This window comes from Archocentrus centrarchus, chromosome 1 (genome assembly GCF_007364275.1).
Source record: "Archocentrus centrarchus isolate MPI-CPG fArcCen1 chromosome 1, fArcCen1, whole genome shotgun sequence".
NCBI classification, from domain to species: domain Eukaryota; kingdom Metazoa; phylum Chordata; class Actinopteri; order Cichliformes; family Cichlidae; genus Archocentrus; species Archocentrus centrarchus.
The window spans coordinates 2346679-2363419 of record NC_044346.1 but is presented as its reverse complement, the minus strand read 5'-3'; the positions used below and the strand labels follow the sequence as shown (position 1 = coordinate 2363419).

Sequence of the window (16741 nt, the reverse complement as noted above, 5' to 3'; positions counted from 1 at the left end):
CCAGTTGGAACCAACTACAGTAAAACTGCGTACAGTGACTGGTGAGTTAGCCCCGATGTTGGGAAAAGGACTGGTCCCTATTCAGGTGGGGGGCCTGGGAGTGAACTTGGAGGTGTGGGTGGCAGCGGTGCAGGACGTTTGCATATTAGGCCTGGACTTTCTGCGGGCCTCACAGAGTGTCTTAGACCTGGGGAATAACACGCTGACCTTTCCAGGGGGCCCCATGGTTGACCTGGTGCGCCCCGCACAGGCCCCGAACCTACACCCGCCAAAGTCGAGAGCAGCGGGGGTGCACCATGAGGCACACCTTCCGCCCCCGATCTACCCCCCTGCACCCCTGTCCCCTGACCCTGATTTAGCCACCGTGGTGGGTTCTCCTGCCTCAGACCAGCACACTGTAATGGGGGAGGGGGATAGACTGGCAGTAGTGAGGGACATATGGACACGTAGCTGCCAAGATTTAGATCATCCACAGCGGGAGGAGCTGTGGCAGGTGCTGCTGGAGTTCAAGGACATTTTTGCTCTGTCAGAAGACGAGGTAGGCTTAACTCACCTCCTGCAGCACGACATTGACACGGGAGATGCACGGCCTGTGAAGTCACGCCCTCGCCGCCTCCCCCTGGCGCATCAGGCTGCGGCTGATAGTGCGATCGGGGAGATGCTCAGGGCTGGCGTCATTGAACCCTCCGACAGCCCCTGGGCCTCGGGGGTTGTGATGGTTAAAAAGAAGAAGAGCCCCAAAATGAGATTCTGTGTCGATTTTAGGCCGTTGAACAGTGTGACTAAGAAAGACTCATACCCGCTGCCCCCGCATCGATGAGTGCCTGGATTTGGTTTCCGGCTCTTCCTGGTTCTCCTCGCTGGACCTGCGTAGCGGGTATTGGCAAGTGCCCCTCAGCCCCGCAGCCAGACCAAAGACTGCTTTCAGCACAGGCAGGGGGCTGTGGCAATTCCGTGTTCTCTGCTTCGGCCTATGCAATGCGCCGGCCACGTTTGAAAGGTTGATGGAAAAGGTGCTGGCCGATATTCCCCAACAGGAATGTTTGGTCTACTTGGACGACATCCTGGTCCACGGAAGTTCCTTCGAGGCAGCTCTGGCATCCCTGCGGCAGATTCTACAGCGGATAGCGGCAGCGGGCCTGAAACTCCACCCTGATAAGTGCTGCTTTATGAGGAAAGAGCTGGAGTTCCTGGGACACAAAATCGGGGGTGAGGGTATCAGTACGCTGGAGGAGAAAGTGCAGGCGGTGAAGGACTGGCCAACCCCCACAAACTTGAAGGACTTAAAGAGCTTCCTTGGTCTGGCGTCCTACTACAGGCGGTTTGTAAGGGGGTTCTCCTGTATTGCTGCGCCCCTGTTCCGCCTGCAGAAAAAGGATAGTGACTTTGACTGGTCAGCAGGATGTGAACAGGCTTTTGAGCGGCTGAAAAACGCCCTAACAGAATCTCCCACCCTCGCCACCCCCGGACCCCAGTCTGCCGTTTATTCTAGACACAGATGCCAGCGATGTCGGAATGGGGGCAGTGTTGAGCCAGGTGGGGCCAGCGGGGGAGAGAGTGGTGGTGTACTTCAGCAGAACCTTTAATAAGGCTGAACGACGCTACTGTGTGACGCGAAGGGAGCTCCTGGCCATAGTACGGGCAATAAGTCACTTCAGGTACTACCTTTGTGGCCTGCCCTTCACTGTCCGGTCAGACCATTCAGCCTTGCAGTGGCTAATGGCGTTTAAGGAGCCAGAGGGGCAGATTGCACGCTGGCTGGAGGAATTAGCGCCATACGTCTTCGAAGTGAAGTACCGAGCGGGGGCTCACCACGCCAACGCAGATGCCATGTCCCGCCGCCCCTGTGCTCCAGCTGGTTGCCGGTACTGCGAAAAGCGGGAAGCCCGGGAGGAGGAGCTCCGGGCTGGGGGAGAGCATGATTCCGGGTGTAGCGGAGGTGAGCTGGCCTGCAGAGTGGCACAGGTGATTGACCCGCTCGAGTGGAGAGCGCAACAGGAGCAGGATGTTGACCTCCGGCCAGTGCTACAATGGGTGGAGTCTGGTCAAAGACCGCAGTGGAGCGGAGTGGCTGGATACTCACCTGCAACTAAAGGACTGTTTGTGAAATTTTCAGCTCTCCGAGTAAAGGACGGAGTGCTGCAGAGAGCCTGGAAGGAGCCAGCTACGGGGGAGGAGAGGTGGCAGGTGGTGGTCCCCAGGGCCCTGAGGGAGGCAGTTTTGAAGGCCTCCCACGGAACCGCCGGGGTGGGGCATTTTGGAGTTTCCAAAACCCTTCGGCGGCTCCGGCAGAGTTTCTACTGGGGGCAGCTCAGGAGGGATGTTGAGGACTTTTGCCGCCGGTGTGACCTCTGTGCAGCGCACAAGGGTCCCTCAGACCAGTCCCGGGCCCAGCTACAGCAGTTAGCAGTGGGAGCCCCGATGGAGAGAGTAGCAGTGGACGTGATGGGGCCTTTTCCACGCACAGACAGAGGAAATCGTTATGTCTTAGTTGCCATGGACTACTTCACAAAATGGCCGGAGGCATATGCCATACCCGACCAGGAGGCGGAGACGGTGGTCGACAGGCTGGTGGAGGGCATGTTTGCCAGGTTCGGGATGGCAGAAACCATTCACAGTGACCAGGGAAGGAACTTTGAGTCGGCTGTTTTCTCTGTCATGTGTGAGCGCTTAGGGATGCGAAAGACCCGGACGACACCGTTACACCCGCAGAGTGATGGGCTCGTCGAGCGCTTCAACAGGACCCTGGCGAAACAGCTGGCCATCCTCACTGCAGAGCACCAGCGTGATTGGGACATGCATCTCCCCCTTGTTTTGTTGGCGTATAGGTCCGCTGTGCAGGATTCCACCTTGTGTACGCCTGCCCTGCTCATGCTGGGGCGAGAGCTACGGACGCCAGCGGAGATGGCACTGGGGAGGCCTCCGGACGCTCCGGTAGTCGTACCGGGTCCGGAATACGCCAGGAGACTGCAGGACCGGCTGGAGTCGGCCCATGCTTTTGCCCGTGATCAGCTGGAGAAAGCGGGAATGAGACAGAAAAGGAATTATGACTTGAGGGTAAAAGGGAAAGACTTCAGGGCCGGTGACCTTGTGTGGGTGTACAGCCCGAGGAGGAAGAAAGGCCGGTGCCCTAAGCTGGACTGCCACTGGGTGGGGCCTTGTGTAGTGGTAGAGAAGCTGGGGGAAGTGGTGTACAGGGTTCAGCTGCCGACTAGGGGGAGACGAGTGGCCCTTCATAGAGACAGGCTGGCTCCATATAAGGGTGATGTGCGCCCAGGTCCAGTCGACCCCCCTGAGAAATGAAACAGCCACAGCCCCAGACTCACTGACTGTGCCCCCTTCTACTGCCCCACAGCTTCCTCCACTTTTGCACCCCATCCCAGATCAAAAGCAGGGTGCTGCAGGACAGCAGACACAGCCCCAAGTGTCGTCTACAAGGGGGCTGCAGAGGCAGAGAAGACCCCCAGGTCACCTCAGAGACTTTGTACGGGATCCCTCGGGGCGAGGGATTTAGTGAGGGGGGGCAATGTAGCGATTCTCTTAGTTGGAGAGCGTGTTGATGTTGTGGGATTTCGGACTGTTCGGGAGGTTCGTGAAGGCAGCATGGAGAGAGAGAAAAGACCGAGAGCTTGCCTGTGTGTGTGTGTTGCTGTTCCGTTGTTGTAGTTGTGGTTGGCGTGGCTGTGGCCTACAGCAGCCGTTTTTCTGGTAATAAAGACGACCTTTGTTGTGAACATCGCCGACTGTGGAAGTGTGTTTACAACGTTACAGTATAAACTGGGAAAATGAACCATTTTAAGAAAAATATGAGCTCATTTTGAGTTTGATGGTATCAGAAAGTTGTGACGAAGGAACAAAAGGCTGGAACAGTAAGCGGGAGCAAACAGACAGCTGGAGGAACGTTTGCAGCTTATCAGGTTCACTGGCAACGGGCCAGTGACATGATCGGGTATAAAAAGAGCATCTTAGAGTTTCTCAGAATAAAGATGGGCAGAGGTTCACCAACCTGCATCAAACTGTCTATAACTACTGGAACTGTTTCCGAATAATGTTCCTCACTGAATATAATCTACAATAATGTCATAAGATTTAGAGGCCAAATCTCTGTGTGCAGGGGCAGGGCTGTAAACTGTGATCTTCAGGGCCTCAGGCAGGACTGCAGTAAAAACAGGCCTGATTCTGTCCTGGAAATCACAGCAAGGGCTCAGGAACACTTCCAGAAATCACTGAGCACAGCATCCACAGATGCATGTTAAAGAAGAAGCCATCTGTGAATCTGATCTAGAAACAGTCAAAGCTCATTAAAATGGGCTGAGGCAAAGTGGAAACTGTTCTGAGGTCAGACAAATCCAAACATGGACTAAAGAGTAGAGAGACCATCCGGCTGTTATCAGCTCAGTTCAAAGCCTGCCCCTCTGATGGTATGGGGGTGCATCAGTGGAACTGGCAGCTGGCACATCTGGAAAGGCTCCATCAGTGCTGAAAGGTATAAACAGGTCTCAGAGCAGCATGTGCTGATGGTGCTGCCATCAAACTCAAGATGAGCTCATATTTTTATAAAAATGGTTCATTTTCTCATTTTAATCACTTGATATGTTGTCTCTAATCTATTATTAATAACATCTGGGTTTATGGGATTCTGTTTTTATTCAAGTTAGGGTCCCAGCTGTTACCCCAGGAACTGACTCAGTTGGAGATAATGCTCTTTCTGGAACTGGAAACCCGAGTTTCCCTCATTTTAGGGTTAACAAACCCAGATGTGTTAGCTAAACCTGCTTCCTGGAATAGGGCCCAGCAGTACACACAGGAGGAAGCACTTTGGTGAAGTCTACATCACTGCAGATTGGATTTTTAAAGAATAACTCAGCCTTTTGCTGTTTATGCTCTGTATCTTTTCTGTTTACATTTTAATAGCACAGCTGTGAGTCTTTTGTTATGGCGGAAAAATGCATGAATTTATTTAAGGAGCATTATTTTTTTAATATGTCATTAGTTGACTTTTGAGCAATTTCTCATGTACATCTACAGCTGAATGTTAATAAAAGTGCCCATGTGACATTTGGGACATGTAGCTTTGACTCTGAAGTACCTTTTGTTTATACCTTTGGTAAGAAAAGATATTGAGATATATATCGTATATCGCCATTTGGCTAAAAAATATCGAGATATCATTTTTGGTCCATATCGCCCAGCCCTAGCTTATAGGGCTGACCTTTGATGACCTTGCCCCTGTGGTTCTAAATAATTCTCGATGAAAGGTCACATGCCAGGTTTTTTTTTTAAATTATAGACAAACACACACCACAGCGCCACCATGTGGATGTAAATATTTATTTTCTACCTTAAATATTTTCTTTGCTTCTCTTTATTTTGTTTTGAGGTAGAATTCTTTAACTTTTTAAATAAAGTTTCATATAAACAGTTTTCTACTGGTTTTCAACTTCTAACATCTGGGATCAAAAATGGATCCTTCTTCCTCTTTTTTTTTAAACTTCTCTGCATCATCATTATCATCATCTTCATCTTCTGACAGGACGACACCACTACAGTCTGATTGTTAGCACCACCATTATAAATAAAGTTGTATCAAATGTTTGGTCAGAGTTTGTGAGAAAGGCACATCCCGACAAACCAGACACGGCTACACAACACAGCTACACGCCGCCCACGGGTCATGCCACGACAACAGGAAACATATCCTCACATCAAATGTACAACAAGAGGCGACCGCTGCTGTCGCTGTCACATGGAGATCGAACTCGGGTCAGAGTTCAGTCTGAAGAGTCGGGGAAGCAGCATCAGAGGAGAAGAGGAGGAGACTTGGGTGGACTCAGGAAGACCCAGGTTGATTCAGGTGGACCCAAGAAGGACTCAGGTGGGCTGCAAAAACCTCACTGACATTTCCACACAAACAGGCTGCAGAGAGAACACCAGAGAGAACCATTAATGAGCTGCAACCTTCAAAAGGCTCCGGGAACCTTTAGGAACCCTACATCCTGAAGCTTCTGGACCTTTTAGGGAAATATCAGAATTCAGGTCCATAGGTCCTTAAATGTCTCATTTAGATCTGCAGCAACCTAAAAACTTAATTTTATGTCAAAGAAAACCATCAAATCTGAAAAGCGCTGAAATTATTTTTCTAAGTTTTGTACCTAACGAGAACTTTGGTGTAATTCAGGTCTCACCTGCAGTCGCTGCCGCCGGCACTGATTACATATTTATCGTCACAGGAGAAGCGGATGTTGGTCACGTGAGCCGAGTGACCAAAGTAACGTTTGTGCTTTGCCTGGAAAAATCAGAAGGTGGCAGTCAGTCTGGGCTCACGTAAACTTTTCAGAGATTTGTGATTGCGTTGCATTTACTTACAAATTTTTCAGCACAGGGAAAATCGAAGAGTTTGATGAGGCCGAAGTCGTCTCCGGTCACCATGTTGAGGCCGGCATGAGAAACGCAGGCACAGTTAACGTCAGCCTTCTCGGCGTTACGAGGCCAAATGCCAAGAACCTCGTCCCCCACGATGCTAAGAAAGCCAAATAGAAACACCTTGATCAGGTCCACGACTACAAACAACAAATGAACTTGAGCTGAGAAAAGGCAATGGTGGTGTTTCTTGAACTCGTTTCGATTTTTTTTTTTAGTTGTGAAAAGTTCCTCCAACTTTTCCCATCTTTCCAGAATTTGTCCCAACTTACAAAAACAAATTGCATCAAATTCACAACAAACAGATTCCTCTGTTTCAGCATGTGACACGCTCTGCAGTTTTTACTTAAATGAGGAGTTTTGATGCGCTCCAAATCCCTGCATTCTGTGTTCACTTTATGTTTTCAAAGCGTCCCAGCGCTGGAGAAAAGCAGTTGTTTTTCTACGATCAGTCAGACAGGGTTAGGGCTGCCTCAGTCCTGCCGAGGAGTTTCGGTCTCTCTGCTCTAAAGTTTGGAAAGTGTCCAGCAGTGAGTTCCCTTAAAACCTGTCGTGTAGAACATGTTCCCAGGTAGTTCCCTTGGCTCGTTAGTGTGGCTCTTACACCACATTCCACAGAAGATGAATCTGTTTTAACTTCATGCTTTCTTATTGCTCTGAGAATTTGGTCCCTTTGCTCTGCAGTTGGTCTCCAGACCTCTAAGCTTGTTTGATTCCCCTACAATGAAGGCACAGACTTGTGGAAACCCCCCTCCCTATAATGGACACCCCTATGTTGTGATTAGATTGGCTGTGAGGCTCGCTGACTTCTCTGTCTCCTGGGACAGCAGTCGGTAATCCCTCTGTGGTAATCCCTGTGCCTCCATTAAAGTGTCTTAGATGTTCCCACTGTCAAATGTTCTCCAATATTAAGCACAGTAAAAGGAACATTTCTGTAAGACTCACCTGGTCCAGGTTGCCCAGGTGATCCTCTCAATCACGGGCTGATCTGTGATGACCTTCCCTGAGGGAACTTCGTGCACCTGATGGGTGTAGGTGCTAGTGCACACCTGCGAATAAATCAACAGATTTGAAAACTAGCTCTCCTCTTAAAGGACGTTTAACCCACAAAGAAAAAGTCAGAGGTCACAACAACAAAGCCACTGTCACTGTGTCATAACTCAGGACTCAGAGAGTTTCTTCTTTTTGTTAACCTTTATTTAACCCGGAAGTGAAGGTACCTGGATGTGTTTGCTGTCAGCAGAGAAGTCAATCTGGATGACAAAGCCGGGAATGTCCTTACAGTAACCAATCCGATTGAGCGATGGTCCGAGTGACAAGTCGTAGAAATCCACGGCACTTTCAACTGAACCTACTGCCAGGAACCGGTTGTCTGGACTGAACCTGAACAAGGAGAAATCCAGAAACATAAGATGACTGAACTTAGATACAGAAGCGTTAGGGGCTGATGTTCTCCTGTCTGTCCTCATATTGGCCCAAACCCACCGAATATCCTGGATGGCGACGCTGCGGTCTCGCCTCTTGCCCCAGACGGTGAGCGAGTTGACCAGCAGGACGATGAACTCTCCGTTCGCCATGCCGATGGAAACCATTTCTCCATTCGGACTGTAGGACGTGCACTTGGAGGGATGGCCCAAACTCACCTTGTTCAGCAGTTTCTAAGACCGAAAACAGGATTAAAGGAACACGTTGTACCAGGTGAGGGCTGCAGAATAAAGGTACCACCACGCTGTCCCACAGTTCAACCCATACCTTATCAGCCAGGTCCCATATTCGGATGGTCCCATCATCACTGGCGGAGATGAAGACATCTTTGAAGGGGTGAGTAGCCAAACCCCAGATCCCTCCCTGAGTGTGTCCGTTGATCATGGTGTTGGAGGCAGCGTTTTTTTCTCCAACCTCTATAATCTCCCCGTCTTTGGTTCCCACCAGGATTTTACCCTGTCAGAAAGTTGTAGGTTACTCTTGCAGTGACAGAAATCATGATAACATAAAGTAGTGCAGTGTGCTCTTCACACCTTCCCTCTGCAGACAGATCGGACATTCTCCACTGGCTGGCCGGTCTCTAGCTGAAAAGCTCTGCAGCGCTTCATCTCCTGGTCCCAAAGCTTTACAGCACCACCCTCTTTAGTCCTGATAAAAACCAGAAGACATCCCAATTTTTCTTTGTACATTTCAGACTTCAAAGGATTCAAAAAAGTGGTAGATCCCCAAACTAGATCCCCCTGAACCCTGACCTTCAGGCAACTTTTTTAAAGCATGGACTTTAGCCTTATGACCTTTTTGTTTCAGGAAGTGACCATATTCGGACAAGAGGGTGGAGTGCCAAGTTATCAGCTAATGCTAGCCATGTTTGTTGGCACAGACTGCACAGGAGCATCACTCAGACACAGATACCTGCTAATGAGCAACATCCCAATAAAATCCAAGAATTTCTCCCAGCAAACTGGAGCTCCGCCTTCTTGAACGGTCTGTTAGTCTAATGAAGCACACAGTAGCCATATTATTGGTCAGACAATTGCATTAAAAATGCTTCAAAACTCTCCAGCAGCACAAACACAGTCCAGAGGTCTAGATCAGGGACTCCAGTTAGCTGACGTGAAGCCTAGCAGACTGCTAGCAGCTACAGCCGCCTGTGTCGCCATCCACCTGTCAGTCAAAGAGGCAACGCCCCTAATAATGCAAACTTTAAGCCTTTAATGATTGGTCAAACATGAGAAATGAACAGCTGAAGTACACCAACATGTTCAACAACTGATAACATGTGACTCACGGTCGCTCCTTCCCCCCGGTAACGATAAGGCCGTCCCTCAGGGTGGTATACATGGTGAAGACGGGACCACTGTGCGCTTTTGCCACCACTCGCACCAGGAAGTGCTCCCGCCACACATACACGTCTCCATTGATGGCGCCGGTGAACGTCAAGTTGTTCTGAAGGAGACAAACACCAATTTACCACAAATTTATTAACTCTGGAACTTCACATAAAAAAGGAAGGCAGTTATAACATCAACGTTTCTTACGGCGCCAAATGCGACGGACAGCATGGTCTGCATGCGGCCGTCCTCCACTGAGCCGATCACGCCTTTCTTGTACATCAGTGAACCTCCAACCAGAGTCCAGAACTTGATGTGTTTGATTCCCACTGACACAAACTGGGTGTCAGAGTCCGGCCTGAACTCTACCACGAAGATCCGCTCAGCGTGGCTGCCTTTACTCGTCACCTTGGTGCCTGACAGACAGGTCAGAGATCAAAAGTCATACCCGTGGAACATGTGGACCATACATTTATTTTCCAAAATAATGTTTATAATTTCTAAGTCATCATCTGTCGCAACCCCGCCCCATTCCCCCGACCCTAACACTGCCCCTGGTCACGGCTGTGACTGTAGGCATTCAGACTGTGTTATTTCTGTCTTTATGAAACAGTTCTCTCAGGTTTTGGTAATCAGGGTACAAAGATATAAGTCTGAAATTCATCAGAAACTACTAACATGTAGGCTTTCCTAAATGGTCAGTTTTGCCTTCAGTGACCACTGAGGTTATAATCTGAGCTTGATTAATGTCCATGTTTCATCTAATAGTGTCCTCCGGGATTCAAACCCAGCAGTAGCAGCTCTGGGTTCAGTGGAGTTTCTTTAGAAATCATTTCCTCTGCGGTCTGCAGGAGGTCCAGCCTCTAATGTGACCTCTCCCATGGACAGGATGGAAACAGGTGAGGAACTCTGAGATGATGCCCTTTCTTAAACCCCTGTTTAAAGACATGTTTTATTTCTGCTTAAATTCTTCAGAGGACATCAGAGTTTAGATCATACAGACCGTCAATCTTTTCTTCAGAAGCTCAGAGTTTAAATGCATTAACACAATAAGTTTGAACATTTTAACCACCAAAAGTAACAAATATCAGACAAACTAAGCCTGGCTTCAACGTAAGAAGCCAACATAAAGTTTTTAATCAAGAACCAGTCTGTTAAACAGAGTATTCCTTCAGAAGCTGCAAGCATCTTAGATTTGTTTATTTGAGAAAAGGTCTTTGGTACCTTCCTGCCACCTCCACACCGTGATGGTGTGTTCAGGCTCCACCCCCACAGACAGCAGCAGCTTCCCTGTAGCACTGAAGTTGACATAGCCAACACCTTTAGCATGTGAACACCGCAGGATGGACAGCGTCTGCTTAGTCATGGCGTCCCACACATGGATGGACGGAGCGAGGCCTGTGAGAAGAGACCAAAACCGTAGAAACCACACAACAACCAAAGAACCAAGGCAGGAAGTACCAGGACCTAATCATCCAAGGACCTGTGGACCCGAGGAACTGAAACACCAAGGAACACATGGGTTCTACAGCTGATCTGCTCAGCACCCTTGAAACTGTGGAACCAAAGATTCAAGGAACAGGAGGAACGGGGAACCTCAGATCTACAGCATCAAGAAGCAAAGATTTACCAGGAACTGTAGAACAAACATGCAGTGAAAGGACATGAGGAGCCCAAGGTATGAAGGATAGTAAGGAAGCCAAAGAGAAAAGGTCAGAATAAAGAATCAAGGTAGCACAACTAAAGGATGAAGGAACCAATGAAGTGAAGTATCAAACTAAAGGGTGAACAGGAACCAAGAAATGGAGATGCAGAGTCACGTGGAACAAGCTGAGATTGAGACGTTCAGGGTGAGAGCGGCGGGCAGGGGATCAATCGATAGACCTCATTCTGTTCAAGGATCTTTCAGTACTTCCAGCGCTTGAGTTCAGATGTAGACAGAAACTGGTACCGACATGCTGATTTGACTGAACAGGTGACTGCAAGTCAGAATCAGAGTATGGATATTCAAAACCGCCTCTATTTACAACAATTTCAGCCATGATCACACAAACATTTTTCTCCTGAGGTCCCAGACCAGCGGCTCAGCAGTCACGCAAACCTCAGAATCAAAGAACAGAGAAGACATGATTTAAAAAAACAAAAAAATACTAACAGACTGGAAAATAAGAGGGTCACAAACATCAGGAGCACAGTCTTATGTCCTGCTCTGGGCCCCTGTGATCATGGCTGGTTCTGTCCAGCACATAAAGACCATCATGCCTGTTGTTCATGCCCTGATATTATCTGCATAAATACGACTGATCAGGTGAGGTTTCTAAAGGAAGGAAAGCCTCTGAATCAACACAAACAGCACAGACAGAAACAGCCAGGCTAGCTCAGCTACTCCATCATGCTGATACGAGGCTCAGAGTCTGACTGCCTTTATTTTCCTACTGCCATGCTCGAGCTAATGTGGAGACATCTGAAAACACTGTTTCCATCCACACTGATGTTTGAAGTTTGAAGATGGTCCATGGACTAGAAAAATAATAAAAAGCAAGAGAATGAGATCCATCTTGCAGCATGGAAAAAAAATTCAAAATATATTTGAGAATCAAGTTGGTAGTTTTCAGCTTGATTTTGATATACACTACCAGTCAGGATTATTTCAATGCAAATTATATACATAGTCTGTCCTTCACGTACAAGAAAAAGTTATCAGACTGCGCCATTAAAAAGAAAAAACCCTGAATTTGGCCTTTTAGGTTGTCCTCTCGCGTGGACTTCCTGTTCCGTATGGACCATTTCATCCACCAAGCACATCACACACTTTCAGAGAGGGCGGTCTGCAGCTACGATTCAGAGAAGCAACAGTTTCTGAATCTGACGGCTCGAGAGAAGCACGCTCGTCTTTCTGTCCACATTCACAGAGCTGTGCACTGTGAATGGGGTCAAACTGAGGTCAAGCCGTCAGTGATGACCGTATTGTCCCGAGGCATCTGATGGAGGACATTCAAAGCAAAGCATCCAGCTCACAGCGCACTCAAAACAGTTTTTTGGCCACACCAACACCACCTTCCTTCACGTCCTCTGTGAGTGACGTTCTGCAGCACCAGCAGACGACCCGGAGGGCGATAATCTGTTTTTATGAATGCAGTCTTGGTTTTAATAGCATTGTATAAAATATTGATCATATGAATGTTGTAGATTAATTTAAGAGTCAAAAATAAAATAATACAGAAATAATTTTCCCATCTCCCTGCAGCGCCTCCTGCTGTGTGGATGCCAAACAGATGCCGCTCTTGGATTTATTAGCAGCATTATAAAAGCATTATAAATGCTTTTATTCTGAAAATCTACCAACTATGAGAGAGGCTTTTAAGAGTCGCTGCTTTTGAACGTTTCTGTGGTTTGAAACGAGTTCAGTGTGAACGTTTAAAGTGTTTTCATGTGAATCCACACCGGTGCAGACTCTGATGGGCAGCGTGTCGGGGGCGGGGGTCTACACTCAGGATCCTGACTGATGATACTCACCGGACAGCTCCGCCTCTACACGCCGACAGTGGATGACACCAACAGGTTAAACAACTCAAACACAGCCTGTGTGTGTGTGTGTGTGTGCGTGCGTGTGTGTGTGTGTGTGAGTGAGAGAATGGATCAGTGATGAGTGATGAGGAAGGTGAAAGCAGACTTACCTGGCAGGTCAGTGATGTCACCTGGTGATGAGGTGAGGCGGTGACGATGAGGAAGCCGTGAAAAAGAACAGAAGCGTGATGGGCCAAAAGCAGCCAGGTCATGCATGACAACAACATGATGATTGAACAAATCAGAGCGTAACAGGCGAGTGCTCAGGGTTTCTGCAGGAACGACCCGCCGGACATCACCTGAGGGGGGGGAGGGAGCGCTGTCTACCAGCTAATCGCTAACAGTGCAGATAGAGGAAGCAGCTCGGGAAGGAGACTGAGAGGCTGCAAGAAGTTTATATCTGTCAGCATAAAGACAAAGTAATGTCCACGTAAACCAGCAGGTGAGAACCTGTTTAACTGTTTAGTGGCCACCTGAGCCATCAGGCCTGTTCATTAATCACTGAGACACGTGGACAGCACAGCACTGTCTCCTCATTTCAGGAATCTGATGGGTTTTAACGTACAGACTGATGTTAGGGGAGCAGACGTGAGCAGGAACAGTGCTCACACTTGTCTCTGATGGACTCACCGATCTGCCCGGTGGCGATGACGTTCTGGTACTTCGGATGCTGATTAACGGTCAGGCAGAGGATGTCATCAGTGTGCTCCAGGTAAAAACTTTGAGTCCCTGTTAGGACAGGAGACAGAAAATGTGAGGCCACCAGCAGCAACAGTTACTCAAAAGGTGCGACAGTTTTACTGACCAGCAGACAGGTTCTGGATGACCACGGCGGCAGCGGTGTGGAAGATGATGTCAGCACCGTCGTTGAGGTAGTGCAGGTTGTTGCGACAGTCGAAGCCTCTGTAGCCAAAGACGTGCTCCAGGACCAGCTCCTAAAAACAACACGCACACAGCTGTCTGAGGCGAAGGCACGCGTCAGCAGGTGGCCGATAACCAGACATCTCATACTCACCTCCACCACCTTCTTCTTCTTCGTCACGTTGTTCTTCAGCAGTTTGTCCGGAAGCGGTGCAGCTCGGCTCACGGGAGGCCTGAACAGGAGGACGACTGACATCAGAGACTCACCGTCTGGATGCCACATCAGGAAATGAAACAATCCTACCTCTCCTCCACAGGAAGCTCTTTGTGCTGCAGGTGAGGTTTGGTTCCCGACATATTCCTGATGCTGGCTGAGTAGATCTTGGTGACGTAGTCCACTCCCTTCTCCCGGGCTACGTCGCTGTCATACCCTAAAAAGAAAATGAGTCAGTCACAGACTTTCATAGAGTTCTGAGCCAGGACCAATTCCCTCAGGCAGTATTATTAGAAAGCACTGCACACATTTTCATTGTTATGCAGATGATACTCAGCTTTATCTGTCCATGAAGCCAGATGACACACATCAATTAGTTAAACTGCAGGAATGTCTTAAAGACATTAAGGCCTGGATGACCTCTAATTTCCTGCTTCTAAATTCAGATAAAAGTGAAGTTATTGTACATTACTTTGGCCTCCAGTAACACTGTGAGAAACCTTGGAGTCATTTTTGATCAGGATATGTCAGTGCACATATTAAACAAATATGTAGGACCGTCTTTTTTGCATTTGTGCAATATTTCTAAAATTAGAAACATCCTAATTCATGCATTTATTACTTCTATTCCAGTCACCCCTCCCTAGGCCTGGTCCTAGTGGAGGTTTCTTCCTGTTTAATGGGAGCTCTTCCTTCCCACTAATGCTTTCATTCTGTCTAATATTTTAGGATCTTTACAGTATAAAGCACCTTGAGGTTGCTGCTGTTTTGAACTGGTGCTGTATAAATAAAGCTGAACTGAACAGAATTGCTGTGGTGTACCTCCGTCTTCCTCCGTGTCGTCGTCCGACTCCTCGCTGTCCACGGCTTTGCTCTCTTTGTGACCCGGTGGCTCTCTGGTCCAGATCATCAGCGCCATATCGGCCCCGCCCACTGTCAACAGCACGGTGTCATCATTGGACCAGCGGACGTTGGTCACGTTGGTGCTGTGGCCCACATACTTCTTAAATTTGGCAAACTGGCCCTGAGGTCAGAGGTTAGGCCGAACAGAAAAGCAAAAATTTTAAAGCTGAATTTTTCCATATTTTGTTTTGGACTTGGACTCTTTTCTCACCCTGGATGGGAAGCTGAACAGTTTGAGGAAGCCGAAGTCGTCTCCGGTGGCCAGCAGTTTGCGATCTTTGGTGAGCGACGCGGCATTAACGAAGCTGAGCGTCGGCCATATCCCCTCACAGTTGGGACCCAGAACAGATGTCCAGCTCGCCCAGTCCAGCTTCTCAAACTGAAACGGAAACAGTGGATGGTCTCTGATGCAGTTTAACTAAAATAAGTCAAACTTCTCAGCGTGCTCCTGACCTCAGCCACACTAATGTTCTGCTTGCGTCCTCGTGGGGCCTCAAAGAACAGCTGCTCTTTGGCTCCGGTGTTCACCTGCAGCAGTTTACCTGTGAAGGAAACATCAGGAAGAGTCTGACAAGTTTATACATTTGTTGTTCGGGGCCTCTGAAGCTTTAGCTGCCCAACTTCAGATCTAAAGATACAGCCCGGTATCTGTGACCACAACTTCCAGTTTCTATTATTTAATGTTTAATGTAGTCTTTGTAGTTTTGTATCCTTTTAAAGATTTCCTGATTGGTTTCCTTATATTTACATTCTCAGGTTTTGAGCTGTTGTTTTCAGGGTTCGGCTCACGTTTGTCGTGGTTTACCAGTATCTTCCATCTCTGTGGTAGGGCTTCTTTTGCCAGTTACTTCCTGCTTTATTTTGTTAGTCTTTTATCTCACGTGTGTTGTATTTAGATTTGCTTCCTCTGTCTAGTTTGGGCTGTGTTCCCCGGTGTTTCCCATCTTCCTAATTACCTGGTGTGTATATATTGTCTGCGTTTCCCCTCGCCCTTTGAGTTGTCCCCTCTATGCTGTGTGCTCCCCAGTTCTGCGCTTCCTAGATGTTTATTTTCCTGGTCGTATTATCAGTTGTATTATTTTGAACTTTACTACTTTGATCAGCCAGCAATAAAGGCTTGCTTTATGTTCTAATCGCATCCTGAGTTGTGCATTTGGGTCTGCAACCTGCCTGCTACACAGCAAACTATGACAACCTCACCTCTGGAGTCCCAGTCAATGTGAGTGATGTAGCTTGTGGCTCCTTTGCAGATGCCGACTCGCTTGCTGGTCAGGACGTTGTAGATGTCCACAAAGGAGTCATGCGAGGCCACAGCCAGGTACTTCCCCGCATCTGAAACACACACCTGACTCATCACTGACTGACCAAAGACCTTCATCCTGTGCCACACCTGCGTGGTGAGTTCAGGTACCCTGGGAGAAGCGGATATCTGAGATGAGCTCTCTGCGGTGGTGAAAAGTGACCATGTCCTCCAGCGTGTCAGCGTTCACCACCAGGAAGCTGCCATCGTTAAGACCGACCGCCAGAGCCTTCCCATCCGGAGAGAAGGCACAGCACCGCCCACCTGAGAGAAAAGGCAACACTGGTGACAAAGAGGTAACACACAGGTACAACACCTGTGAGAGTAAAAAATTCATGTCTCACCTTTCTTGAGTTTGCGGACGGCGACCATGCGGTGATTGGCCGACAGCTCCCAGATCCTCAGAGTTTTGTCATCACTGACTGTGGCGCAGACAGGAAGTAGAGGGTGTGCCGCCAAACCCCACACCTCGCCCTCCATGTGACCCTGACACAGAGACACAGGAGACTGCGTTAGTACATCACAGCAATTCAATCTATCGATGCTCCTGTTCTCCATCCGTGGATCGCTGAGGATGACCTCGTTAACATGGGGGAAGAGTCTGAGAGCCCGTGTGACCCTAGACTCTGACAGGGTCAGTGAAGTAAATGTTAACTCTGT

General features: G+C 48.5%; 1 protein-coding gene across 3 annotated transcripts in view; it reads right to left on the bottom strand.

Moving 5' to 3' along the window:
* Nucleotides 1-5343: 5343 nt before the first annotated feature.
* LOC115784066 (echinoderm microtubule-associated protein-like 6) overlaps nt 5344-16741 on the bottom strand; it is a 30402-nt gene continuing 19004 nt past the window's right edge. Inside the window, exons 21-43 of one of the 3 annotated variants that reach the window (XM_030735141.1) lie at nt 16426-16567; nt 16193-16345; nt 15982-16113; nt 15235-15323; nt 14993-15160; nt 14701-14902; nt 13969-14095; nt 13819-13897; nt 13609-13738; nt 13434-13532; nt 12914-12934; nt 12753-12767; nt 10461-10634; nt 9444-9652; nt 9194-9351; nt 8439-8553; nt 8173-8361; nt 7906-8078; nt 7641-7803; nt 7366-7469; nt 6367-6520; nt 6186-6286; nt 5344-5916 (exon numbers count right to left, since the gene is read on the bottom strand). In XM_030735141.1, coding sequence (XP_030591001.1) covers nt 5892-5916; nt 6186-6286; nt 6367-6520; nt 7366-7469; nt 7641-7803; nt 7906-8078; nt 8173-8361; nt 8439-8553; nt 9194-9351; nt 9444-9652; nt 10461-10634; nt 12753-12767; nt 12914-12934; nt 13434-13532; nt 13609-13738; nt 13819-13897; nt 13969-14095; nt 14701-14902; nt 14993-15160; nt 15235-15323; nt 15982-16113; nt 16193-16345; nt 16426-16567 — 2922 coding nt within the window. In that variant the 3' untranslated portion in view covers nt 5344-5891. The remainder of the gene's footprint in view (nt 5917-6185; nt 6287-6366; nt 6521-7365; nt 7470-7640; nt 7804-7905; nt 8079-8172; nt 8362-8438; nt 8554-9193; nt 9352-9443; nt 9653-10460; nt 10635-12752; nt 12768-12913; nt 12935-13433; nt 13533-13608; nt 13739-13818; nt 13898-13968; nt 14096-14700; nt 14903-14992; nt 15161-15234; nt 15324-15981; nt 16114-16192; nt 16346-16425; nt 16568-16741) is intronic. The other 2 variants (XM_030735150.1, XM_030735158.1) reach the window with 2 other exon arrangements.